The sequence below is a fragment of the Spea bombifrons genome, chromosome 2, assembly GCF_027358695.1.
Source record: "Spea bombifrons isolate aSpeBom1 chromosome 2, aSpeBom1.2.pri, whole genome shotgun sequence".
Taxonomy (NCBI): Eukaryota; Metazoa; Chordata; class Amphibia; order Anura; family Pelobatidae; genus Spea; species Spea bombifrons.
In genome coordinates this window covers 95,133,333-95,161,246 of record NC_071088.1, presented here as the reverse complement: position 1 = coordinate 95,161,246, position 27,914 = coordinate 95,133,333, and the positions used below count along the sequence as shown (strand labels likewise).

The following is a 27,914-nucleotide window of genomic DNA, read 5'->3' as shown; positions in this document are numbered from 1 at the left end:
TTCATTGTGGATAGAATTCCACAGCTGCTATTACTAACGTTCTTAAATTTAGCAATTTTGATGATAGACATTAAAAAATGTTTAATTCCCTGCATTGAATTACAGTGATACTTTAGTGGAGGAGTAAATGAGAAAACATCTGGGAAATGAAAAACAGAAGTATGGTTAATATTCATAAATAAATCATAAAACGTATAAAGTTAGAAAAAATAAAATAGATTTTATTGATCGTGATTGAAAATATCTTTAAAACATTGGTTTAAGAAATATGTAATTGCCAGTAGAACATTTACGTAGATGTATAAATCTCAAAATTAGACTAGAAACACTTCCAACATATGGCCAATATACAACAACTTTACTTAAAATAAGCATCATCTTATGACTATTGGATACATTGATTACAAGTACTTTTAAAAACATCAATAAGATTCATTTAAACCATGTAAAACATTAAAAGTAGACACTCGAAACATAGTTTTCGTTACTTAAAAAGTATATAATAAATTACTTGGAAGACATATTTAAAATGTTTTGTTAAAAAAAACCCTCTTATTTAGAGTAAGTATTTAAGTTCTTCCTGCAGCATTCCCGCGTTTAATGAATCCAGTACCCAGGAATGGGAAACAATTTTAAATTTTTTATCAAAGCCTCTTCTTAAAATTTTAATTTCTTCCAGACGAGACAAATCTTTACCAACAACTACATGCGACAGCCCTTTTTTAATGTGCTCTATTACTTTTGCTCCATAAACGCGTAGCTGCAGCGCTCTTATAGCTAAGCTAGATGTGCTTATTACAGTGCTTGGGTCATTTATCGTTGTAAATTGATCCACATATATAATACACCGACGAAATATACTACTTGAAGTGTTTTCCCATGAGTAACGATGTTCTAAGTCAGCAATCATGTCTAGGGGTATTTTCTCCTTGGTGCTGGGCATTCTTTTAAACACATCTTTCAGCTCTGATATATTAGTGTCCGTAAAATAACTATCGCCATAGCAGTCATATTCAGAAGCAAAGTGTTCTTTGGTTGAGGGACACATGTGAATCATGTGGTGAGGCTGCCACGGCACAAAGGCTTTATTTTCAAAGCACTCCAACAGCCATGTTGCCCTGACAACATCATGTTCATCGGAAGAGATGATGTTTTTCACTCTAACATTAATAGATCCAGCAACAACACAATATGTGTCTTCTCCAGGATTCTGCACCACAATACCTCCACAAGAAGCAATTTTGGTCTCTAAATCAGCTTTTAAATGTTCATCTGTCCCACTCATTACACAAAATTCGAAATTTTCAAACATTGTGGATTCTTTGAGAATGTTAGTGAGATCTGGTGCTTTCAGATGTGAAACAACGCCAATTACTTTTTTAAGCTTGGGTACAGTTTTCCTTTTCTTTTCCCGCGGTTCTTCATTAATATCCAAGTGTTTTGAAGCCAATTTACCCGAGGCCTTTTCCCTAAAATGCTCCAAGTCATCAAGCGTCATACACTCGTACCAATCCTTGTCTTCTCGAATCTTTTCAATCCGAGGGAAACGAAGAGTACAGCCCGTTTTGTACATATCGCTGTCAACAATCTCAGCTGCCTTTATCTGTACAATAACAGAGTTACAAGGCTGTATATATACTTCAGGTTTTTCGGTCCCACAAAGAATATTGACAGGAGGATCTCGTTTTCGATAGGGCTTCCAGTGTGATGCAAGCTTCAGCCCAAGGTCATACAACTCTTTCATTGTATAACCAGAGCCAACACGGCAGACGGAGTGGAAAACAGATGGCTTCTCGCCAGGGGGTGGAGCCTCAGCAACCGCACACAAGAAATGGGACATCATGCCACCACGTGAACCCTTGCCCCAGTACCCACCAATAATCAGAAGGTCTAGTTCATCCATTAAACCATTTACATATTCAGGTTTTATTTTTAACCACCCCTCTCCACGTTTGTCTGGCTTATACATAGACATTGGGTCTTTAACCATTATACCTTCTTCCCTGTTATCAATGGCTTCATTAAGCGCATCCACCACATTTTTTTTGGTACCGGCCTCAGTTTTTTCCACAATATGGATCCTGCCTTGAACTGGGATAAAGGATTCACATAGGATCTCATGCCTCTTCCTAAGTGGTTCATGAGCCAATTTCTTATCATTAAACATCAAAATATCAAACACACAGAAGCAGGTCTGTAGTTCTGAATCTTCCACCATTCTCTTTATGTCAAATTTGTTTCCCTTCTGCATGAATGTTTGAGTATGTGGATTGTAAGCCATCATCTCCCCATCTAGAATGCAGTTCTGCACGTTTATTCTAAACACATTATGAACAAACGGAGTCAAAGAGCCTTCAAGTGGAGATGCGCCGAACTGTTGAGTGTAATCAAATCCATTCCTGGAGAAGTACTTATAAACATCTCCATCTTTATGCATCTGCATACGTTCACCGTCAAGCTTTGTTTCAATGTAAAAACTCTGGTGGTTCATTTGCTTTTCTATATGCTGAATATTAGCAATTGCAGCGAGCATTGGCTTGAAAGCAGAAAACAATGAAATAGAAACATCGCTGAGACAAACAGATGGGTCATGTAGCTGCATGCACACTTTCTCAAGATCAGTAGTGACATTATGCAATTCGGCAGCATCCGGATGGAAGATGGAAAATACTGTTTGCTGGCTAAAACCAAGTTTCATATCCTTAATAATCATTCTTATGAGCCACTTTTGTTCCAAAGCAGTGGTGTTGGTGATCAAACGAAGCAAGGTTTTCTCTATCGGTTCCTTCTTCCTTGCAGCATTGTTGCTAGCTATAGAGTTTAAATGATCATTTACTTCTTGTATGGATAGATCTGTCGTATGGTCCTTCCTACATCGTGACTTCAGTACAAAGTAAGCGACTGCAGCAAAATCTCCGGCATCCCCATGTGACCCTGTAGGTGTTCTATAGTTTAACAATTTTAAGGCATCTTTCCCATCTTTTGGCAATCCTAGAACCTTAATATATAGCTTAGCAAGCATTGTTTCTTTGATTCCATAAGCCATTCTCTCTCTCTCTAGCTGTGGAAGAATAAGTCTCATAGCTGGGTAGAAAGAGTCTGTCGTTCCAGGATCATTTTTATGAAGTTCTTTATGGAAATTCCTCCACGAATCAACAAACTGTCTAAAAATATTGCACTTATCAACCCTATTCCTGCATCTTTGGATTTTTTCTAGTGTAGAGCACAGATGAGCAAATGGTACATTTGATGCAACCGATTTTTGGGATGTAGAATTTGCGGGAGCTGTCGAAGACATTGAGGATTCTGTGTATACCTAACAAAATAAGAAAAATATGGTTTATTGCATCGCAGATTGATTATTCTAGGAATCCAAGCATATACACAAGATGTAGAAGTAGCATAGGTACAACTGTTCATCACAAGTTATAAAATGACTTTGTTATGATAATAACACTTTTTCTATTGTGCCAAAAAAAACTAAAGAATGTCACCTGAGCACCTTTGCCCATAACAAAATATATAACACTTTTAACCCCTTCAGGACCGGGATTTTTAAGCTAGGGTGTCGCTAAAGGACCGGAGCCGTTTTTGTGTTTTTGCCATGTCTTTCTTCAACTGTAATTTTTCTCTTATCTAGTGATGCACCCACACAAATCATATATTGTTTTTTTCAGCACAAGTAGGGCTTTCATTTGAAACCATATTGCTGGGTAGTACATTGTTTTATTTGAAATAAACTGGAAAAAGTGGGGAAAAAATGAAAAAAAAACACATTTTTTTACAGTTTTGTATACATACAAATTGTACACACATTGAACCAATGGGAAAAAATTATCCCAAATATATTCATTAAGTTGTCCTGATTTGGAAACCACCCAACATGGCCAGGATTTTTATCTATTTTGACCAGTATAGGGGAAAATATTGCAAGGCATGCATTACGTTTTTGAAATGTAATTTTTTTCAAATTTGGCATGGTAGTCTAATAACTGCAATAGTTGTCACAGATACTGATTATCCCCCCAAAATTATATGTTTATGAACAGTAGATAAGTCAAGGTGTACAACTAGGGTCATTTTGACACTTTTCAAACAGGGATTTTATCGCCAATTGCTGCCAAATTTTGAGGTATTTTTATATTTTTTTGGTTTTTTTGCATATGTTGCTTTAGATTTTATATTATATTTTGTATAGAATATGTGCAACTGCAGAAAAAAAGACCAAATTGTGTTCACCAACATCCCCCGGTTCCAACAAGGCCTCACATGCATGGTTCATGCAATTTTTAAGGAAGCTATGAGGGCAAAACTGGAACATGCGCATTTTCGTTTTCACATTTGGAATTTTCAGAAATTGGTTTCCTGGGCCCATATCCCATTTGGGACATTTTGGAAGCCCCCCAATGTAAATTACCCCATAAAAGTATATATTTATGAACAGTAGACAAGTCAAGGTGTTCAACTAGGGTAGTTTTGACAGTTTTCAGTTAGCCATTTCTTCACTGATGTCTGCCAAACTTCACAGGGAAATTATTTTATTGCGTTTTTAACGCATACATTTCAATGTTGCACTGAATTTCTTGCACACCATAAGTGCAACAGTGGAAGAAAGCACCAACATCCCATGAGTCCAACAAGGCCTCACATGCATGGTTCATGCATTTTTTGAGGAAGCTATGAGGGCAAAACTGGAACATGTGCATTTACATTTTTTTAAATAATTTTTTTTATCAGATTACTTGTAAGTGACAGGTTTAGGCCGCTGACATCAATCAGGGAGACCGATCAATAATCAGCGACTTAAAATGTCACCGACAAGTGATCAGGTAATAATTATGATTTTTTCATTTATTAATAATTTGTGTTTTTTCATAATTACCCTAGATGACCCCTCTCTCTTTGTAGAGCAGGGTCATCCGTGGGCTGCCATAATGATCCGATCACTCCTATTGGCCAGGAGCGATCTGATCAGCCCAGCATTTGACCTGGAAGCACCCTGGACTTTCAGGTCAGTGCTGTTATTTTTTTTATTATTATTATTATTTTATTAATTTTTTTAAATTAATTTATTTTTTAATTTTTTTTTATTATTATTATTTTTTACATTTTTTTTAACTCTTTCAATGCTGATGCTCCATTGAAGCACAGTATTGACTGGTATTTAGTCCCCACAAGCTTGTGGGGACTAATATTAACCCTTGCAATGCTGCGATGGGGGTCATACACAATCGCAGCATTGAAGGGGTTAATTGAGGAAGAGGGGGGTAGGGGTTAACTGAGGAAGGGTGAGGGTGGGGGGGCTGGTCTCCACACTCATGTGGAGACCAAAGAACCCTGTCTCCCTGTCCCTGAAGCTGCCTCTGGCAGCTGGGACACAATCTCCAACAGACTGGAGATTGTAGGGGAGGAGTCTCTCTGATCAGTCCTACAGGACTGATCAGAGGACTTCTGGGGGCTCGTTTTTGCTGTTGCTGGTCTGCCTGGGCTGCGATCGCGGCATTGAAGGGGTTAACACTGCACTGACGCTCTCATGGAGCGATCAGGCAGCAGGGGGGTGTTGGATCAGGCCCCCACACTTGTGTGGGGACCCATTCAACACCCCCCCCTTCCCTGAAGCTGCCTGTGGCAGCTGAAACAGCGATTGCAGATCTTTCTGCAATCGCTGTTTCTGCCTACAAAATCACTCCGTGGGAGTGATCGTAGGCTTGGGGGCGGGTTTAGAGAGGCTGTGCTGTCTGCCCAGGACTCCTGGGCAGACAGCAGCAGCAGCGCCTCCACGATCACCGCGATCGTGGTGATGTGGGGGGCGTTTTTTGGAGGAGACGTACCTGGTACGTCCCGGTCTACCGGTGACCAGTAACCAGGAAGTACCAGGTACGTCCCGGTGCTGAAGGGGTTAATATATCCCACTTTTTCTTCAATTCACTATGTACAGTGATACAACTCATGACGTGTCGAAGGCAACTCAGCACTCCTCTAGTTATTGCTAGATCTCCATACTAACTGCCCGTAATAAAAAATGTCTGAATCTGATATCATATTGCAGCTCTGTGCTACTATGCCTTGAAAAACTTGCCAATTTAAACTTTGCTATGTATTTCCAATTAGGCATATTATCTACTCAGCCTAGACACAATGTCCTTATTTATAGTATGGATGCACATGTGCCCAACTTGCAGAGGCACAAGAAAAGGGTTAATAAAAATACTGATGCTAATAATCTGGATCCCCTTTAAGATGAGTAATACAAGTAAATACCTTTCAGATTGTCCTCGGCAAAGATTTTGTGGTGACAAAAGAGGCTACAGTAAGTCCACACCAGTGCTTCTCTTCATGGGGTGCTGCAAAAAACAAATATGTGCAATACAATTTAAAATAAAATCACTCCATTATTAATAATGATTGATGTAGTACTTTTGTATTGAAATTAATTTAAACTGACTTAAATAAACAGATGTCAAAAGATGATGGACTACACATTTATGGGAAAAACAGCTCAAAACATGGGAGTTCATATGAAACCATAATGTATTGTTGAATTACCTGAACATGCTACACAATATAGGGAACCATCATCATATGGGGCTGATTTTTTTTTTTACAGCTCGTGGGAAGCGTGTATGTAAATCTATATTTTCCCCCCCAACCCCTTAACGACAATCCACGTACATGTACGGGGTGACGATGCAATGTTCTAGTGACAATGCCCATACATGTACATGGTAGCGTTATTTGCCGTTGATTGCGGCATCACGGTTTTCCTGGAAGCCTCACAAGCGAGGCTGTCCAGGCAAACCAAAAAAAAGTTTTTCAAACCTTCCGATCGCCGTGATTCACAGCGATCGGCGGTTTAAACAACATACCAGTGATGCAAATCGTCGGTCTGTTAAACACGCCCCCGAACCAGATGCAAATCTGGTGAAGGGCACTCCAGACTGCCTCTTCATTGAGGCAAGCCTGCAATGCCCCAGAGGGGGCTTCACAACCTCCAGATCGCCGTGATTCACAGTGAAGTTTTTTTTGAGCAAGTCCTACAATTAGCGCTATATCTTCATAAAAATTCCCGCATGGAAAGAGTTAAAATATTGGCATTATAAATGCCCATAGGATGCCTAGTTTTAAAAAATGTATGATTTGACGGGGTTAATTGAATTGGCTGGCTTCAAAGATGTCCCAAATATGGGACATTGGCACAGACTGACCAGATGTCTAAATGGCAAACAAATACACACCTCACAAAGGTGGTCTTTTGCCTCCAAAATAACCCAACAAACCCATGCATGTGGGTTTACTGTGCTAAGCACATCTTGGGGAACACATATTGGGGGGGTGTCTGACAGGGACATATAACAGGAGCGGTAAATGTATACCTGGAGTACAACGTGTGTGGGAAAAAAAAAAAATACAAAAACATTTTACTACCATAACATTTGACAAAGGCTGATGGTAGAATTAGTGCATGGAAAGGGTTAAAATACCAGCATTTGAAATACCTTGGGGTGTGTAGTTCTCAAAAATATATGGTTTGATGGGGTAAACTGCATTGGCCGGCTTCAAAGATACCTGAAATAGTACATGGGGCAGAATGACCAGATTTGGGGAAAAATGGTTTAGAAATAGCAAAACGCTACTGGTACTTATTGCCCCATAACATGCAGAAAAAGGCAAAAAAACAAAAAAAAACATTGGGTGTTTCTAAACTCAGGACAAATAGTAGAATCTATTTAGCAGGTTTTTTTCAAAGAAAGGTGAGGGAAAAAAAGTCATTTTTTAACAAAAAAAATTCCCCATATTTCATCATATTTTTATAGTAAATTAGATGACATGATAAAAATAATGGTACTAGTCAGTAGTACATTACATTATTTTTTTGTACAGAAAATGTATGTGTTGGTCCCTGGAATTGAGAACCACATGCAACCCTTGGGAGGAAAACCCAAGAATTCATTGAATTTATAATATTATTAGAAAAATAAACCAGGGTGCAAAATATTATTGGTTTCACATTTTCATGAATATTACCATCCATCAAAGGCAAAGACATTTCGTTTATTAAAATAACGTGATATCAACAGCTAAATATTGGCTTCTGTACAATTAACACTCTGCTCCACACATACAGCAGAATATATTTACTTGGCAACGAGCCAAGCCCAATCATGCCCAGACACGTTGAATGAGATATATTGATAACTGCAAATCTGAGCAATACAGATAAAACAAATGACTTTTCCCCCCAAACACTTCCTAATACAATGGCTTAAGGGGTGTGCCACTCCTATAAAGAGCATGGAGTATACATATCACTGCAGGGGGGGGGGTGTGGGTGTGTTATAAATAAATAAATAAATAAATAAATAATATATATATATATATATATATATATATATATATATATATATATATATATATATATATATATATATATATATATATATATAGTCCAACCCCTCCCCTATATCACCTGCTTCCAATAGCACCTTCTCTGTAACTGTCACAACAGAGTCTGTTGTGGGGAATGGCAGGCGTGATTGCGTCATCACACAGCGACTACATATAGCTGGTGTTCTAAACGATAGAGAGATAACGCACCCGAAAACAATACATCTATTCAGCAAATACACTCACAACTGAATGAAAATTGTATGGTGCGACAACAAACTGGTACAAAAGCAAACCATCACCTTTGTTACAACGATGTCAATTCCTTCTTGTAATATCATGAAATGCAAGTTTTGCAACAGTGCGTACAGCTCTTTGACCAACTAATGTACGTACGTAGTTGCAGCATTTTGGCGTCGTATAATAAGCGAGGGAATCCAGAAACCTTGCCGACCCTTAAAACGTCCTGTTGATCTTACCTAAGTAAGTGCTTCGTTGGGACGCTAATACTGTTTTCCAGTGCGTTTACCCTTACTAGCAATGGTGCCCGGGTCTGGGTCACGTGAGCAGCGTGATACGTCCGAACCTGCAACGTAAGGCTTCGATCCAGGAAGAGGAGCTGGAGGTGGTTACTGGGGGTGTCAGCGCAATGGGATGAGAGGCCGTGAGGAACCTGCAGCTCCATGCCACGTGAGCCTTGCCAGCACTAGCCAGCGGGGTGCATAGACTGAGCCGTGGGGCGGTATGGATGGGAAAGAACGCAGACATGTCCGTCTGACATCGCTCTCTGCTATGTATCTGAACATGTCATGTTCCATTAGGTGATCGCAGCTTCTGTGTGCATGTGTCAGGTGTGCTGATGCCTGGGGAAGGGTTAATATCACAGTGCAGTCACCTAATGGCACTCAGTATGTTAAGGTTGTGTTGTTAAGATGGAGTGTAGCACAAACACTTCCTTACTGATTAAAAGCTGCTGATAACATAACAGCAGCGTACTATTACACGGTGTGAGATACAGGCTGACTTATATTTAATGTTTCAATATGTGCTCTGATCCATGAATGACGTGAATGCCAATGGATGCCATGTCTTCTTGCCCAGGTACTCTCAACCATTCTGGAGCACGTACCCCTGTGCCCTCCCAGGCTGGTGAGCTTTCAGCCTCGCAGACGGATCCCTGAAGCCATAGTCAGATTGCCGTGGGTAGAAATTGCTGGTTAATGCTACAAACACTTAGTTGAGGTATGTATTTCATCTTGGGTAATCTTTTTTTTTGGGGGGGTACAAAACGGTCATCGAGAGGTAAGTATAGGTGGCCATGGATTTTGATGCTGTGGTATTCTCATGACCTTCTCTGTCATGCCTTGCAAAATTCCACGTATGGTTTCTGTAGCACATCTCTGAGGTGTGGTATGATTTATTACACATTTTGGGTTTACCACGAAACGCCTGGGTGAGTGTTTTATTTATCGAAACAAGTAACGATTGCCAATACAATCTACCTTTCTTTTACTCATAAGCTATGGGAAAATCACCAAGCAGTAATTTCATTACATGGGATATGTAGGTAGCTGCATTAATACTCTGTATCTCTTTTATCTAGTAGCCAGGAGTGACTCCTATTGTTTAGAAGCAATACACTTATTGCATGGTTAGATTTCCTGGATGTCGTATTAAGAATTAAATCCATAAAGTTAACATTGTTTCATATTATGTGGTTACTGCTGTAGGTATGGTCAGTGTCCTCTGCGACATGATGAGTGCATCTGGGGCTTGTGAACTTGTGTAAAAATGTATTGTCTCCCTCCCTGATTTTCTGTTTAACAAACCAGGGTCATGTTGACAAAATAGATGTTAGCCGATCTATGAAAGAAAAGCACAAAATCACCCAGGAAGTCACAAAAGACCATGGAATAACAAGATTTTCAGGCCCTTTTGGCTTCCGTTAGTGCGTGCCGAAATGTAAAGCAATGCTAAAGAGCCAAATGAAACTGTTTTTGCATACCTAAATTGTTTATCTCCCTGTCCTGAGTCCAATATTTTGTTTCTGTGCAGTAATTTAGATGAACCTATAGAATAGTTAGCTCTATTATTCAGTCTCTGCTATAAAGATATGAAGTGTTGTGCTGGCCCATCGTGTTGGGGGACAGTCCATCTCAAAACACCAACCTGCATAGACAAATACATACATGAAATCTTAAAGGGGCTGTCGGATGCCCACTAGAGCCCCATGGGTACACGTTCTGTGCATGTAATTATAGGCTTCTCCTTAGACCCACTGTCAGTGATGGAGCTGGCCTGGTGGTAAGTATGTGGACATGTGCCCTACTTCTTATCCATAGAAGGCTTCTGATGAATCTCCCTACATGTTTGCATGCACAAACAAATGAAATGAGGGCATTTGGTTGTCATATGCTTTAAAGTGCATATGATAATTTAGTGTCTCTTTTTGAATTGATCAGTAATGATATTGATGCCCTGTAAAACGATGGCACATTCACCAGGCCCATGAATCACATGGCACATTCTCCCCTGCTTTTAATGAATGCTCCTTGGGTTCAAGTTGTAATAGTTTACTGTACTCTGTTATGGAGACACAAACCTGGCCCTACGGATCTGTGACCTACCGAAGTTAATACCTCATGATAAAAATGTTGTTGGGGTCAGGTCAAGTCGGTATCAGCTGCGCTCATGCTGAACCTCGTAGGTAGAGCTCCACAAGTTCAACGTCATTCAGATTTATTATCGTTTCTCAAAGAGGTGCTGGAACTAATTATGCCAAGAACTTGTCAGGGAAACTCTATAGTTGCTGAAGTTTGCTGATTACTGCATCCACTGTTAGAGGTGGCATTGGATGTGGTAGGCAGGATATCACCAGACCATTAACAATGTGCATTTCATTTGTACATGTGAGTGCTAAACTTTTCCCGCACCATATACTTAAAGATTAACCCAAAAGCAAGAGAAAAAAAAAAAAAAAAACCTTTAACATAAATACCTGTTGATTATCGAAAACTGTACTAATTAATGAAGTGCTGTAAATGTTATGTTTGCTGTTTTTCAGGGCACTATTTGAAGATTGAAAACAAACAGCCATAATGGAAAAGCACTGGGTATTCTGGGCTTTTGCAGAGAGGTGGTTGTTGGCGTTGGCTTCCTGGTCTTGGGCGCTGTGTCGAATATCTCTCTTGCCTTTAATTCTGACCTTCAACATGTATGGCGGTGTAATTCTGCTTTTGTTAATCTTCGTATCCATAGCCGGAATACTATTTAAATTTCAGGATGTGTTGCTCTATTTTCCTGACCAGCCTTCTTCCTCGCGACTTTATGTTCCAATGCCAACAGGAATTCCACATGAAAATATATTTATTAAAACAAAAGATGGAGTACTTCTTAACCTCATACTGCTGCGATACACTGGAGACAATGCAAACTTTTCACCCACCATTATTTATTTTCATGGTAATGCAGGGAATATTGGTCATAGGCTGCCGAACGCTTTGCTGATGCTGGTCCACCTAAAAGTAAACTTGCTTTTAGTTGATTATAGAGGATACGGAAAAAGTGACGGGGACCCTAGTGAAGAAGGCCTGTATCTAGACTCGGAAGCCGTGCTCGATTATGTTATGACTAGGCCCGACATAGATAAAACAAAGATTATATTGTTTGGACGCTCTTTGGGTGGAGCAGTGGCGGTCCACCTAGCATCAGAAAATGCACACAGGATTGCAGCTCTAATGCTAGAAAACACTTTTCTTAGCATTCCTCATATGGCTAGTACCCTGTTTTCCTTCCTTCCAATGCGATATCTTCCTCTATGGTGCTACAAAAACAAGTTCTTGTCTTATAGGAAAATTTCCCAATGTCGAATGCCTTCCTTGTTTATCTCTGGGTTGTCAGACCAATTAATTCCACCGTTCATGATGAAGCAACTCTATGAACTATCTCCATCCCGGACTAAAAGATTGGCAATATTTCCCGACGGGACACACAATGATACATGGCAATGTCAAGGCTATTTTGCAGCACTTGAACAGTTTATTAAAGAACTGACCAGTAACCACTGTCCAGAAGAAAATGCAAAGACTTCTAATGTGACCATTATATGAATGCATTCTTCTTCCTGTTGCGCTGTTGTACATTTTATATGTGAGAAATGGTTAAAGAATGTAATTTGTATTAATCGTTGAAACATGGGGAAAGAACGTGAGATTACATTTTGGGAAGTGCATCTTTAACATAGCTGATATTCTCTCAGCTTTACCTTTGTCCACGTTTCTCGATAAACTTTGAAGTAGACTAATGTCAGTGCATGCACTGTTTTAACATATTCACTATTTTTTTGGGGGGGGGGTTGAGTGGAGGCTATTCTTTGTTTCATATGATGTAATGACAGCTTGTAGATTAAAAATCTGGTATGGTTTTGGTTACTCTAACACCAGCTAGTTCTGTACTTCTCCCTGTAGTCCATTTGACTCATCAGTCTTGCGAGGCAGGACACTTTTGGCCCTCTAGCTGCTACTAGTGTGTTAAAGAAGAGTAAGGAGCTGCCTATTCCTTATGTACAATGTAAGCAACATGATCATGTTTCCTCTTTAAAATTGGACACTGCTCTGGGAAGACGTGCATGTTGCATGCTTATCTTGTTATAAGCACAGAACCGCATTACATAGGGTTAAAGGAACAATCAAGTCATCAAAAGTTGTTTTATTTTTGAATGAATGTTGGACTCCAATGCATTTTACTGCATGTAAGTTGGAGCATTTGCTAAAAAACTTCTGTCAGTTTCCCTTTATCCTTACAATAATAATGAATACCGCAGTATCTTATGCCCATATTTGCATGCAGTGAATGGCATTGGACCACCGTGTAGTATTTTTTATTTTTATTTTAAAAGGAAACATGGCGGCTATCAAAATGCCTGACTGAGCACAAGTTTGTCAACATAACAGAGCATCCAACTAAAAGTCCAAGAACATATATAATAGCACTCGGCACATGAGTCCTTGAAGACTCTGTTATGGTATTTGTAAGGGGGAGAGGATTGTACTTTTGGCCAACTCTCCCATTGAAGACTTCAGAAAAGTAAAATGTAAAAATTAAGTTCTGGGGCTAAATTGTTCCCCTAAGTAGTATCTTGGTAGAGCTTGCAGGGGTAGTAATTCAGTGGCATATGGAGCAGAACCTCAGTTTGTATGTTCTTTTCCACACCCTAGCTTAACTTACCTTCCTTCTGCGCCCTCTTAATCTTAAGATTGTCACAACCAATCAACCTCCTCCAAAGGGAGAGCTTGTGACAAAGTAGCTGTCCACACTGGCACCCAGATCACATGGATTTGTAATGCATATGTTTGTGTGACAGTTCCACTTTAATTGACTCATTATATTGTGGCTTCAGGTAAATATACTCTGTCGTTTGTTCCTCACTAGTATGTGTTCTTTAATGTGCTGTTATAAGCGGAGAATCATTCATGATATTGGTTTTTATGCATGCTTGTATTATTTTTGCAATATCTTTGTTGCATTTTGAAATGCTGTTTATCTCAGTAAATCTCATGGTCCTCATTAAGGAATACGAAGTTATCTGCCCAATATATTTTGATTTCTTAACAATTTTTATCCATTGCAATAAATGGTAAAATAATGCATTTTAAGCAATATTAACTTATACACAAAGTTTGCACACAGCGTGTTTTACGGGGTAGGGGAATTTGAAGAAAATAGTTCAAATTATGAAATCAAGAAAGGTGACAAGAAACTAAACTCTGGAGTAGATAACGTATGCTGTGGTTAATATTACAACAAATTGGGAAATGTTAAATATACATGCAACAATGTATAGATCCAAGTGAATACCATGTACAGTGGCTGTATTCATGTAAGATTCTACTCATTCAAATGCAAGGGCTTAAACATAATCGTAAGAATGCTCACTTTGTATAAAAGTTGTTTTAACACCATACTTTTATCCATGTGAATCTGTAAATATTTAGAATAAATTATTCATGGTTTTGGAATTAAGCATTCCATGTTTTGTATTTCTTTTGTACATTTTTTATTTTGTGCCAAATGGGTATTTTTCAACCTGGATGTTCCAGAATAGCATGCAACTGAATGTCTATACCTCTTCACTTGGACAACTCATATCTTCCTTTGGTTTCCAATACTACCTATGCGCAGATGACACCCTAGTCTATACAAGATATACCTCTGTGTACACAAGCTGTCAGGAGCTTTCTTATGCAGTCAAACACTTTTTATTTTATTTTAATAAAAGCTGCTCCCTGCCTCTGATGGCGGCTTGGTTACCGATGACAACTCCCCTGGATGCCACTAAATATCACAAAGCTCAAATATAACAAAATTATGCCTCATTAATTCTTAATTATGACATATATATATATATATATATATATATATATATGTTTCATCTGTGAAAAGAAGGCTGTGGTTGCAAGCTCCTATTTCATTATTTGAGATGCCTGGTCGAGAATATTCTACCGAAGCATGCATTATACCATAGGATCTCTGATACTACTATGAAAAGAAATCCAATAATTCTTAACGTGGTGCACAAACCCTGCTTCATCAGTTCCGTTTAAATTTTTTTCCCTGTAATTGCCATGATAGATACCCTAAAACGATTGTTTTTTTTCTATACATGAAATAATACCATCCAATGGTAGGTTTGTGCTGTAGTGCACTGGATTAACTCGATCTTCCTCATGTGGCCCCTACGCTGTAACCTCGTTTTAGTAGGGCCCTCCTAACCTGTTGTTTCTGTAAATCAAATTTACTACTTGTTATTTCTTGTGTAACCATTGTACAGCCCTGCATAATATGATGAGGATATATAAAACAATAAGTGCTAATAAATAATAGTACCATCTCTTTAGCAGCAGCTGTCATAGATGAGATCTTCATTTTGAGATGTCACTATTAGAAGTCGTTTGAAGATTAGAGCCATCTAGTGGTCACTGTTGGTCAGTACAATTTAGCATCTTGCCCTCTTATTACGCATGATTTTATTTTTACTCACCAGTATAGATTAAATATATATATATATATATATATATATATATATAGTTATTATATATTGTCTTATATAGCACCTCACATTCCGTAGCGCTGTACAAGGGGTAGACAGGACATAACAAGTAGTATATAACATAACAATTAGAGAAACAATTACAGAAACAAGTGAGGAGGGCCCTGCTCAAACGAGTTTACAATCTAGAGATGAGCAATGACCTATATTTCCAGTTTTATTATACAGTTTGCATCATATGATGCTATTAAAACTGTTATGCAAATTAGCAAAGGACAAAAGTTGAAGACTCAGCATTTTTTAAGCTTTTTTCCCCAACTGATTGGCTTTATATTACGCAGCTGACTGTATATGGCATTTCTTAAAAAATATATTTTACAGTTTTGCAAGGAATATTTAATAAAATTAAAAACCAGAATGGAATATCATGTTGGTTCACTGTACCGACAACTTTTGTTTTAGATCTATTACATCAAAGAGACAAACAAGGAGGTTATTTATTACCCATATGCTTTCAGCTAGAATAATTTCATAAGAAGATGATATGTGTATATGTCTTCTTCTTTTTTCTGTCATGTTCTAGAAATCAAAAAACAAAAACTGTCTGCGCTTCTCACCCTAATAAAGTTGGCAACAAATATATAAACATAATATAAACGAGAGGTTTTGGTTATATGAATTGGCCAAAGCATAATAAAGCTCACCCGCCACGTCAAGGCACACTCTCAATAGGGTGAGAACCTACTCTCACCTCCTACATAGTGGGCACACAAAGCAGTTTATACTGCTACCAAAACCTTATTAATGTGTTGGGGGAGGTGCAATTAAACCTCCTCCCTATTAACCCCTGGACAGCAAGCTGCAACCAGACTGATGAGGAGCCAACAACCTCAAATATGTGCAAACAGGGAAAAGAAAAAATTTCGGTGCGCTAAGCTAGTCTCAGGCTCAAATAATACAAATGTATAATACGAGGCCTACCAAACAGTGTGAGCATGCTGCAAGAAACAGTGTATTGGCTGTACAGTGTATACAAAAAACAAAAACTGTCTGCGCTTCTTACATTTGTATTATTTGAGCCTGTGACTAGCTTAGCGCACCGACATTTTTTCTTTTCCATGTTCTAGAAATCCACAGGCGGCATGATGTAATATTTCAACCACACGTTATGGCGTGTCACAACAGCAAGCTATTTTGTTTATTTTAATACACATGCTTTTAAAAACAGAGTTTTGAACTGGCTCTGTTCTTATTTCAAGCGTCCTGTGAAAGATCAGGATCTATTTAATATTATTTTGTTTACTTTATTTATTAGCTTGAGTACTATAGCTGGGCATTTATTATTGCGACTATCAGCTAAAAATGTGCCATGGTATTACTTTATTTAAATACTCATATGACAATTTTTCCAAAACATAAATCTACATAAAATCTACAAGTTGTTACATGAATAAAAAAAAAAGGATACTGCTGAGCTAAGCAAAAAATATAACCAAAAGTACTCCTCACTTCCACATTGCAACCCATAAGGAGATTGGTATGTCTTACTTAAAACTCATTGAGATCTATGAGGTGCCGTTAGGGACATTATTTCAGTTTTTTATCTCACATATATCATATAGTGCAGGGGTGTCCAAGTTTTTTCTGCAGTGGGCCACTTCATCAGAATTGTATACGTGCGCGGGCCGCACTCATTTTTCACTGTGACAAAAAATATGGCCTTTAATAAAATATGCAGATTAAAATAAAGTAAATGACACAAAACCTTTACTCTTCCTCTCACTGATTTCTGGGCCTAGAAAGTTTTGCGACTACAAATTCAGGATTCCCTAGATTTATTCTAGGGATGAACTAAAATGAAAATTCTGGACCAAAACATTCAGGGTTCACTTAGCCAAAACCGAAAATGACCCCCACCTTTAAAAATTATAATAAAAACTCACATTTTTAATAAAAGTAGGTAACACACAATTGGACAAAATTAGCAATATGACTTGGCAACCCAGGCAACCAGTAAATGCTGGTACCTAGGCATGATGGGACTGTGCTCGCTGTGATTGCTGTTAGCAATCACACTCCTATCATGCCAAGTCAGCCAGTACATGCTGGTACAGGGTGGCTGTAAGTGATGTGCAGACCCCATACTGCTGGCAGCATCACTACACAAGGGGGGCAGCTAGCTAGGTTTCAGCATGTACTGGCTGACTTGGCATGATATGAGTGTGATTGCTAACAGTAGTCACAGTCCCATCATGCCTAGGTTCCAGCACTTACACATCCATCCAGTAAATACTGGAACCTAGGCACTATGGGACTGTGATTGCTGTTAGCAATCACACTCCTATCATGCCAAGTCAGCCAGTACATGCTGGTACAGGGTGGCTGTAAGTGCAGACCCCATACTGCTGGCAGCATCAATACACAAGGGGGGCAGCTGGCCAGGTTTCAGCATGTACTGGCTGACTTGGCATGATAGGAGTGTGATTGCTAACAGCAATCACAGTCCCATCATGCCTAGGTTCCAGCACTTACACATCCATGCTATCACACACACACACACACTCATTTATTCATATAATCATTCATTCACAGATTCATTCCCTCAATCACACACACTCATTCAAACACCCTCCCCACCTCCTTACTTGCAAGGCAGCTCCTCGATGCCGCTTACAGACTTCAGCAGGGGGCGCGGCCTCCCTCTGCCTTCTCTACTAAAGCACAGAGGAAGTAGGATGTCACGTGAACTCCGCTTCCTCTGTGTGCAGTCCAGAAGACCCTCCCACAAGTAAGTAGCAGGGCTTGAGGTGCGGCTCGGGTAAGATCGGTTGCCCTGGCTGCCGATCTTACGCGGGCCGCACCTCAAGGTCTCGCGGGCCGCATTTGGCCCGCGGGCCACATGTTGGACGCCCCTGATATAGTGAAACGCATATCTCATATACTGAAACACATATATCATATACTGGAACGCATATATGCATTTCCCTATATGATATATGCGTTTCCGTATATGATATATGCGTTTCACTATATGATATATGTGAGATAAAAAACTGAAATAATGTCCCTAACGGCACCTCATAGAGATCTACGTAGAATAAACTGATATGTCCAAAAATACACATATTCTTAAACAACATAGGAGCCTGAACCAGTGACATTTTATATCACCAATGACCATGGCCGATGACATTAAGAAGCAAGTTATGACTGTCTTAAAGCATATTTTACAAAGTGCTCTTTCCATATATAAAATGGGACAGTATGGTAAACAGTACACTGTTGAGGTACCAGAGTAGTATAGTTTTCTCTGAGATTAAAGAACGCAAATTGTACCCATGTGTTTACTTTGAGGAAATAGGTGTAACCTTTGAAATAGGGAAGTGGTGAAACTCTAGGTCTGTAAAACCACATACAAAATAAACAATACACTGTGCTGTGCTATAGCTACTACTGAAGCATATTTTTCTTTCACGTTTAGATTGCCAAAATATGGGAAAAAAAATCTCCCCTAATATTATGGACTCTTGAGAATCCCCAACGCTTAATAACGTGATATTGCTTTACTTGCTTTGGTTGATATTTTCTTATGGATGGTTGTGAATGGCCACTGGTTTTCCTGACTGTCCGTTGGGGTTCCTCAGTTTTAGTGTCAGGATCAAATAGCAAACCCACAAAGAGGATTCTCGTGAATCTGTATATGCATTTGCACAAATTTGTAAAAAAACAGCCCTTTATTTAAAGGTGATACTCAGCGATCATTTGCATTAAGTTAAAATCTCTGGGTGAATCCTTTTCTTGAAGGGACAGAGTCTCATATATATGCTATCCATTTCATAACATCTTACAAATAAAAGAAAAGGAACAGCCCTTCAGAATGGAAGATGGAGTAAATATTACTCTAACAATGGCTAAATAAGGGCTACACAAAACAAGATTGTCTTAAAAAAAAAAAGAAAAAAACAAACAAAACAAACCAAACGAAATATTTCTTATAGTGTTATAAATGCAAATCCATTTAATGCAAATGTCAATATATTACCCTAGTTTATCAAGGTTAATCTATTCACTTCTAAACTAAAATAAAAAAATAAAACAAAACCCAATGGAAAATGACCCAGCACAATGCTTTACCCCTATAGCTAAGTTAAGGTTTAAAAAATATTAGGTGATGACAGTGGATGTGAAATACGTTGCATTTCAATAATTTGATGACACTAATTATTAATATATGGGAATTTAGACAATATAATATATTTTTTTCATTAGTGCATTAAATGATGTAGAGTTAAGTAACAATCAGCTCTGCCATCCATTAGGGAAAACTTGTTGGGATTGGCGCGTCATAATGGAAGCAGGGAACTCATATTCTCCTACAATCTCTCAGGTAAATTAATATACTGTATGTTTGCATCCAAAGCAAAAGTAAGCAGTCGATAGTGTGAGTTTCCTTTCCCTGATGTGAATTGTTACTTCCTGTCTCAAAAGAAGAAGTAACTAAAGATTATTATATGGTTGATGATATATCAGATGAGACGATAAAAACATCTGGTCACTGGAAATAACCCAGTCATAAAGCGTCTGGATTTCAGAATGTGCATTGGCCCATTTGGGCTAAATCTACCGATTTCACTGTTGGCTTTTGGGGACCTTCTAATGCCTCTACAGATTCCAAGCAACATTATGGGTCAATGACACAGGAGGATAATGGAGTAATAGCATTTTTTTCTGATTTCAAAACAAGTTGTTTCAGAGATGAAGCACGGAAATTATTTCCCACTCCTTATTAAACACAAGAGGATTCATCATTATTACCAAAAAGTTTTCTTTAACACTATTTGTCGCATGGTTAGCCTTCTGCTCTTTTGTTTTACTGCGATGTCTATATATGCTCTGATAGAAATAAAAGAAGAGCTTGCAAAATTGCAAACAGAGTTCAGTTCAAACAGGAATCGTGACGGAATTCCACAATCTGTCTCCTTGATGCCCAGTGACACCGGTGGAGCAAGTGGGGACTTTCGTGCTGTCTTTGCGGAAATCCGCCAGGTACTGTAGATGTTTGAAGTGACTCATTTTTCGCTGTTTTGGTGCCATTTACGGCTGTGAATATTTAAATGTACACATACAAAAAATTACTGCAGTTTTTCTGAAGTAATACTGCAGTTTTTTGGACATGAAAAAACTGCAATACTGCACTTTTACTGCAGTATTACTGCACATTTACTGCAGTTTTACTTCATTTGTACTTCACTTTTACTGCAGTATTACTGCACATTTACTGCACTTTTTTTTATATTGCAAACCTACAGTTGTACTTCAATGTACTGCAGCTTTATTGCATTTGTACTTCCATACAAAAATAACTGCAGTAAAACTGCAGTACAGTGATGTACAAATGCAGTAAAACTGCAGTAAATGTGCAGTAATACTGCAGTAAATGTGCAGTATTGCAGTTTTTTCATGTCCAAAAAACTGCAATATTACTTCAGAAAAACTGCAGTAATTTTTTCGTAAGGGAAGTATCAGGTGAAGTGATGTAAAATAGCACTAGATGCTAGTAATAGCAGAATGTGTCATACAAAGGAGTAATAAGTATCTAGACTAGATCATTTTTCATCCACAAAGTGTAATATTATTGATCAGATTTACATATACTTACAACTGTGGTTTTATTTTTACCATCAACCAAATTTCTTTTGACAGAAAGGAAAAAGAACTGAGCTAAACCAAGATGTATTTATAAAAAGCAGGTCACAGAGATCCACCTCTGAAGCTAATGGACAAGGTATGCTAATAGTAACAACTTCAGCAATATATTTTATTTTCACCATAATGTACCTGTGCACATAAATGAAAACACATTCAAACCCACTATTGGCTATTAGTGCCCTATATGGATTTATAGAATGTCAAATATGTACGGGCTTTGTCATTAAGGGGTTAAAAAATGCAATATAAAAATATCATTTCCTAGAAAAATATTTTTTTGTATGCTCCTGTAAATTTTTTATTTTTTCTATAAATTATGTATGTTTATGTCAGATATATATTGAAAAACAAAACTATTAGCAATGTGGAGTGATTTAATTGATTGATTAAGTAAATGACAGTAAATGATATTTTTTGCTTGTAGTGTTCCAATCCTTCTTGCAGCTGATTGCTGATAGAAAACGTACAGTTAAAGATGAAGGTAATCCAAGTTGTTTTAATGACCTTTTATTTGTTATTGGGTGTATCTATACACTTAACGGCAATTTTATGTAGATGGAGTAGTTATAATCGCAATATTATTTGATTTTCACCTTTGATGTCCAGGTTGAGAGGCATGAGATGTGTCAAGCATTTCTAAAGGTCCTGTTCCACCTTGACAAAATGTTAATTGCACTCTGTACCCTTCTAAGAAAATACATCTTAGGAAATCTATCATTTTATTTCTTCCTCGGAAAGTTTAAGCACAAAAAATTACCATTGAAGACATTCTTTTTCGTTTCCGTGGCAACCTATCAGTGCCTGCCTTTGTGTTACATGACAATTAAATGTCAAGAAAAAATCACGAATGATGGAAAATTTTGCATGATGAATTATTTCAAGGACATGCTTTTACAACAGTTGTAGAAACAATGTTTTAAGCTATATTTAGTTACAAAAATGTTCCATTTGGCAACATAAGTGAAACAGAACAGAAGAGTTATTTTTTCATGTATATTTCAGTTTAGCCAACAAAAATCTTACGCTGCTTAGTTTTTATGTACATAATAACGATAATGTACTTGAATAAATCTATGTATAACAAATTAGTAAACAAACATGATGTTTTATCAAGAAAAATCTTAAAGAGACAGTCTACTTCCCCAAATAGCCAATGATGAGTGCTTAGAGTCTGTTATAGTATTAAAGTGCTTAGTAAGTACTTGACTAAGAGCTGTAACGTAGCCAGGCCAAGTGGCTAGTAGCTCCAGTGGGGTGGAGATCAAGCCCCCCGATGTCCTGCTGCACAATGCGCCTGTTACAGGATAGATCTTACTGCCAGCTATTTTGGCTATGTAAGATTTGCTGATTGGCATGCAAAGAAAACCTAATGTGATCTCAAGCGCCCCCAAATCTGCCCCAATAAACAAAATTGAAAGACATTTAAAGAAAAAACAAAACAAGACATTTTATAAAAATGCATTTATGTTTTAATATTTGTGTACAAAAGATAGATTAGCTTCTGTTGACCTCAATACCTCAATCACTTCAAGACAATCCTGTTGAGAATGATGGGAGTTACATAGTTACATAGTTCATAAGGTTGAAAAAAGACCTAAGTCCATCAAGTTCAACCCTTCTACCTAACCTTCCTATTCTTGATCCAAAAGAAAGCAAAGAAACCCTAATTAAGCTACTTTGAATTCTGCCATCAGGGGAAAAAATTCCTTCTTGACTCCAAGAGGCAATCGGATTTCTCCTTGGATCAAGAAGATGAGTTGAAATATTAGAATAATACAATTTGCCCCTTCCTTCCCTGTGCTATATTGTATCCCGTGACTTTCATGGGCTGCGTGTGCAATCGATATATCTACATAAACTGTATGTTTACCTTAAACTAGGTATCTATGAACAGTCAAACTCCGCAAAACTCTGAAAATTGGCCAAGCCTCTAGAAAGGAAAATTGTGCCCTGACCCCTGGCTCTTTAAGAGTTACATATCAACAGAATGAGTCTCAGTCTTGCACCCAGTATTAGCAATAAATAGTTAACTGTACATCTGTATCTCTAAAGAGGTTATGAGCTTATGTTTACCTTTAGAGACTTTTTTTTATAATAAATACATTTGCTGTTACAGCAGTTTCCCATTTTATCATATAATACATGTCCTACTTTGTAGCATAAAATCAAGAAACCGTTTTCTTTTATTCATTTCTTTGAAACTGCATGTACATTTCCTAGTAACATATTAGACATCTGAGTATTTTACCATTTCTGGATACATTGCATTGTGATTCTTCTTATTTAGACCACTTAAAGGGAACAATCTATTTTGGTTTTCATACTAAATTGCACAATTCAGAAATGAATTATCTTTATAGTCCAGATTATAAAAAAAGAATGAAAATTGACAAATATTACAGTAGCCTGGAATATCTACATTTACATATGTAATGTTAGTTGTTACTGTCCACCATACATATAGTAACATTGGCAGGTCAGGAACATGACATGCATAGTGGCCAGAAGAATATAGATATGCTATAAGACCAAAAGTATATGGACACCCATCCTAAATATTGAATTAGGTGATTTAGGGCGACCACACACTATGAATTAGTCATGGACTTAAAGTGTCATGGCTAATATTAAGCCTCAGTTTGTTTTTAGATTGGACCATAGCAATACTGATACAATCAGTTTCCAAACAGAACCAGTCTGTTTACATTACATGGTTATGTGTGGCAATAGTAAGAAATTAAACACCAACATTATCTGTTTGGTTTCTCAGATATAAAATGAATATGATTATGGCAGTTTGTATTTAAACAATGGGTATTGCTTAGACTAAAATGAAAATGCAAGTTGAGATTTTAAAATAATACACTTTCAGGTTCCACTGGCATGATTCCAAATAGCCTGAGGATAATGCAGTTGTCCATAACCATGTGGATATGGTTTTCTGCTGTCAGGGGCCAGATGGAACATACTCATCCAACTTTTTCACACTGCACCAATATCCTGTAGTATATTTGTTACAGATGTATGTAATGAAAGCAGGACCAAATGGGACAAAATTTAAAAAGGGGACACGGAGTAAAATAAAGGGGAGGTTGAGGGAGCAGATTGAATTGGGTCATTAGGTTGGCTTTCTGTTGCATGGGCCAGTAAAAGGTGATTTCTTCTGTCCTGTATAAGTATACCAGCCAACATTCAAGGTGTCCAAACCAGGAAACCTTAGTTGAGGGGTGGAGCTATATGTGGGCGGGGCTATTGGTGGTTCTAGGGGAACCTAACTTACCCCACACCAGGAAGCAAAGCTTGTATCCCAGAGCATAGATTCACTACATCACGAGGAGACGTTGGGCAAGCTATTATTGAGGTCAGTGATGCAACATCACAAATCGCAATCCATTTTACAGTTCAGTGGGTTGCTCAGGGGAGATCAGAGGATCTTCCCAACTTACCCATGATCCCTACTTCCTACAATAGCAGGATGGCGAGACTGCTCAGCAGGACAGTTGGACAGCATTTTAGGATTTGATAGGTATGTCATAAGTGGAATGAAAATGTTTCATTTTTCTACCTTGCCACGGTAGTTCCTTTGCAAAAATCTGTAAGTAAAAGTTTACTTCTGTTTATGCTCAAGTGGTTCATTGTTGACAGCTCTGAATGCATGTCTGTACGCTCATATAATGTATTTAGAAAATATTTTGCCAGGAAGAATACATTACATTTCCTCTCATTTTCAGGCGTGTCCTTGCCTGTCCTGTTTGACGGCACTTTTGTCTCTACATGTGTGGCTTTCCAGGCCAGCATACACAATATTAATATGTACAGTATTTTTCCTTGTGTAAATAAGAAGTGGGATACTGGAAACGGCAAGAATTTATTTTGGGAAAGCTAGGAGATCATGTGTTTTGTAAACATATGTTAAGAAATACATATTATTACTTGTTCTAGATGACTCAAGCATCATACCATGGCTTCTAAGTTTGAAGCAGGGGACTGCTATGGAAGAAAAGACAAATACAATATTAATAAAAGAAACTGGTTACTTTTTCATTTATGGGCAGGTAAGATTATTTTAAATATGCACATTAAAATTTTTTTGGTTTGTATATATCATGATAATATATTTTTCATTCCTTTGATATGGTTTATAATAAAAAGAAAAAATGGTATGCAACATGGCTAATAGCAGTATATACTGGACCTGTACATTCGTATTCGGGAGAACATGAAAACGAAGAGCGACTCTATTGGTCGCCACCAGGGGGCTCGTCTGGGATAAACCAATGAAGAGCAGCTGGCCTTCATTGGTTGACGCATGAGGAGGCCCCTGCTGTCGACGAATAGAGTCGCTCTTACAGACCTTTAAAATCCTGGCGCCAAAGCTGTTGCGTATTTCTATCGCGTTAACCCGGTATTAACCCCTGCTAAAAAAAAAATTATTAAAAAAACAAACACGAAGAATGTACACGAATATTCACCTGACAAAAACTTGGGAACGGGCGAATATTCATGGAATACAAAGACGAATGCGAAGACTTGGCCGGTACCCAAGTCTAGTATATACCATAATTATATCCCTGTCATGAGGCAAACCAGGCTTTGAGAATACAGCTTTCTCCCTTCAAAAAATTGCCTCCCTGCAGAGCTGGTGAGTGAATCGAACAGTACACAGCTTGATCTTTTAATATAAAGGGGCATATTGCTCAAATGTTTTAGGGGCTCCAGGCCCCCTACAGATTCTGGGCCCCATATAGCTGTACCACCTGTACCCCTTGAAGGTAGCCCTAGCACAAGCAGACTCGGAATGTGCTTTGTGGTATATCAGGGGCTATTCCTCTATCTATACCCCTCCTTTGATCCACACCTGCTTTTAGGGAAGTTGGTGCGCACCGCCCTTTTCTGCCTGGTGCACTAAAGCTCTTCTCCATGTACTGTTTGATATCTGACCTGGTCTCTGCCCCTCACTGCTGACCTTGAGTTCCTGGTTGAGTTCCTGGTTACCACCCTGACTTGGCCTCTGCTTTGCCTCTGCCCATTTAGATCAATGCGGTTTACTCACCAAATAAAGAGTTTGCAGAAGAGTCCCTCACATCTCTGTACATTATGAGAAGCCAACACTGGCATGTTTAGGCTTAGCTGGGCCTGTATAATGCATAATTTAATGAGTGAGGACACTTTGGATAAATTTCCCTAATTTTACTATACATTATACAGGGCCAGACAAGCGCCTCCTATTTGCCCAATGAGCCATGATGACCATTACCTATGGAAATCACAGATAGAGGGAATCATTTAGTCTTTTCTATTTAACATGAAGCAAGCATGTTTGTGCCCTGCAGGTCTGGTATACAGATGAATTGTTTGCAATGGGCCATCTAATCCAAAGGAAAAAGGTCCACAAAGTTGGGGATGATCCCATTTCAATTACATTATTTCGGTGTATACAAAACATGCCGGAGTACCTTCCAAACAATTCATGTTTCACAGCTGGTGAGTACTCCACTGTTCTATTTTATACATTAAATGATATATACAGAGCACACACATTTTAAATAAGACAGGGTTTTCATTATCAGTTCAACAGCCAATTTGAAAAAGCATCATAAATCTGGTCACGTAACAATAAGTGTAAGTATGTGTAAGCGTGTTTATGTGTGTTAGCGTGTGTGTTAAAATATGTGGGACTACTTGGCTTTACCTGCCCCCTTTTTTTTAAGCAATTTTGTTTGCTTCATGAAACACACACAAAGATGAGTAAGTTTTCAATTACTTCACTCATTTTGTACTATTCTGCCTTCTTTCTCCATGTTTTTTCCACCAAGAAAACAATATTGCTGAATGAATTACATTTTATTATAAAATATTTTGATATCCCCATATCATGATTTTGATCCCATTAGATTTGGGTAAGTGATTTATTAACTGCTTTCTTGGATGCACTGGATTGACTGAGAATGTTGTATATGCACCTTAGGATCAATAGATTCCTCTCTTATTTCCATGCTTGGAAAGTTCCCAATCTGCCAGTATATGCAAGCCCTTGGAAATGCTGCTTTATGTTTTAACACTAAATAACTAAACTCTAACACATTTTATTGACTTCCAGGAATTGCAAAATTAGAAGAAGGTGATGAACTACAGCTTATTATACCAAGAAACAACGCCAAAATATCTTTGAGTGGTGATGGCACATTCTTTGGGGCAATAAGACTTTTATAAATAAGAAAAAATAAGAAAAAAGTATGCCTTTTTATTTCCCTAGTTACGGTTGACCTACAATCAAAACAGTATAGCACAATTAATGCCCTCTGCATAGCCAACAAATTATACCTATAAATATAGAATTACCTCTATTGTTACAGTAAAAACAATGCTTGTGATTGCATGTTCTTAGAATGAATACTTGGTTTTCTCAATCACCATTCATTTTGTAATTGTTAGCTGTATATGTTACTTTTTTAAAACCTCTTTTCATTGCAAATATTGTAAAAAATGTGTACAGCATTTTGAGTCAAGACATGCAAACTTTTACATAGGTCCAAAGACAAAATGTGAACCAGCTATGCCAATAAAAACCTACTTGATATCCACATTTGAAAGGTGTAAGCCATGGGGACCCAAGGGAAAAACTCCAGATTTTTAGTAAGCAGAAAGAGAGATGAGGGGTCTGGGCCTTTTTTATGTACCCTACCATCCAATCCCATGCCTTTAGAGTGTCCGAATTGTAGGGTGATTGATCACTCCCACAGGCCAATTTACAAGCCTCAACCCACACAGG

General features: G+C 38.1%; 3 protein-coding genes across 4 annotated transcripts; 2 read left to right on the top strand and 1 right to left on the bottom strand.

The window, feature by feature from the left end:
* Nucleotides 1–204: 204 nt before the first annotated feature.
* Nucleotides 205–8,941, bottom strand: LIG4 (DNA ligase 4). The gene is made up of 3 exons (XM_053455268.1): nt 8,865–8,941; nt 6,262–6,344; nt 205–3,316 (listed from the first exon to the last, which is right to left on the bottom strand). The coding sequence occupies exon 3, from the start codon at nt 3,296–3,298 to the stop codon at nt 557–559; it is 2,742 nt and encodes a 913-aa protein (XP_053311243.1). The 5' UTR covers nt 3,299–3,316; nt 6,262–6,344; nt 8,865–8,941; the 3' UTR covers nt 205–556.
* Nucleotides 8,942–8,992: 51 nt separating this feature from the next.
* On the top strand, nt 8,993–12,821 carry ABHD13 (abhydrolase domain containing 13). Of its 2 annotated transcripts, none has more exons than XM_053455269.1 (3): nt 8,993–9,075; nt 9,487–9,627; nt 11,450–12,821. In XM_053455269.1, the coding sequence occupies exon 3, from the start codon at nt 11,484–11,486 to the stop codon at nt 12,492–12,494; it is 1,011 nt and encodes a 336-aa protein (XP_053311244.1). In that variant the 5' UTR covers nt 8,993–9,075; nt 9,487–9,627; nt 11,450–11,483; the 3' UTR covers nt 12,495–12,821. The 2 variants fall into 2 exon arrangements, with proteins under 2 accessions (XP_053311244.1, XP_053311245.1); XM_053455270.1 differs by having other exon boundaries at nt 9,002–9,206.
* Nucleotides 12,822–20,282: 7,461 nt separating this feature from the next.
* TNFSF13B (TNF superfamily member 13b) lies at nt 20,283–27,365 on the top strand. Its single transcript, XM_053457532.1, has 6 exons — nt 20,283–20,479; nt 21,137–21,218; nt 21,567–21,623; nt 25,085–25,197; nt 26,476–26,626; nt 27,243–27,365. Exons 1-6 carry the CDS (start codon nt 20,312–20,314, stop codon nt 27,353–27,355), a joined length of 684 nt encoding a protein of 227 aa, XP_053313507.1. The 5' UTR covers nt 20,283–20,311; the 3' UTR covers nt 27,356–27,365.
* Nucleotides 27,366–27,914: the final 549 nt, after the last annotated feature.

Excerpts from the sequence above, each read along its gene's own strand:
- LIG4 (XM_053455268.1), bottom strand. The coding sequence starts at position 3,298 with ATGTCTTCGACAGCTCCCGCAAATTCTACATCCCAAAAATCGGTTGCA.
- TNFSF13B (XM_053457532.1), top strand. The coding sequence starts at position 20,312 with ATGTCTATATATGCTCTGATAGAAATAAAAGAAGAGCTTGCAAAATTG. Across the intron at positions 20,480-21,136 it reads TCTTTGCGGAAATCCGCCAG|AAAGGAAAAAGAACTGAGCT; the intron begins GTACTGTAGATG and ends TTCTTTTGACAG. Across the intron at positions 21,624-25,084 it reads ACGTACAGTTAAAGATGAAG|ATGACTCAAGCATCATACCA; the intron begins GTAATCCAAGTT and ends TACTTGTTCTAG.
- ABHD13 (XM_053455269.1), top strand. The coding sequence starts at position 11,484 with ATGGAAAAGCACTGGGTATTCTGGGCTTTTGCAGAGAGGTGGTTGTTG.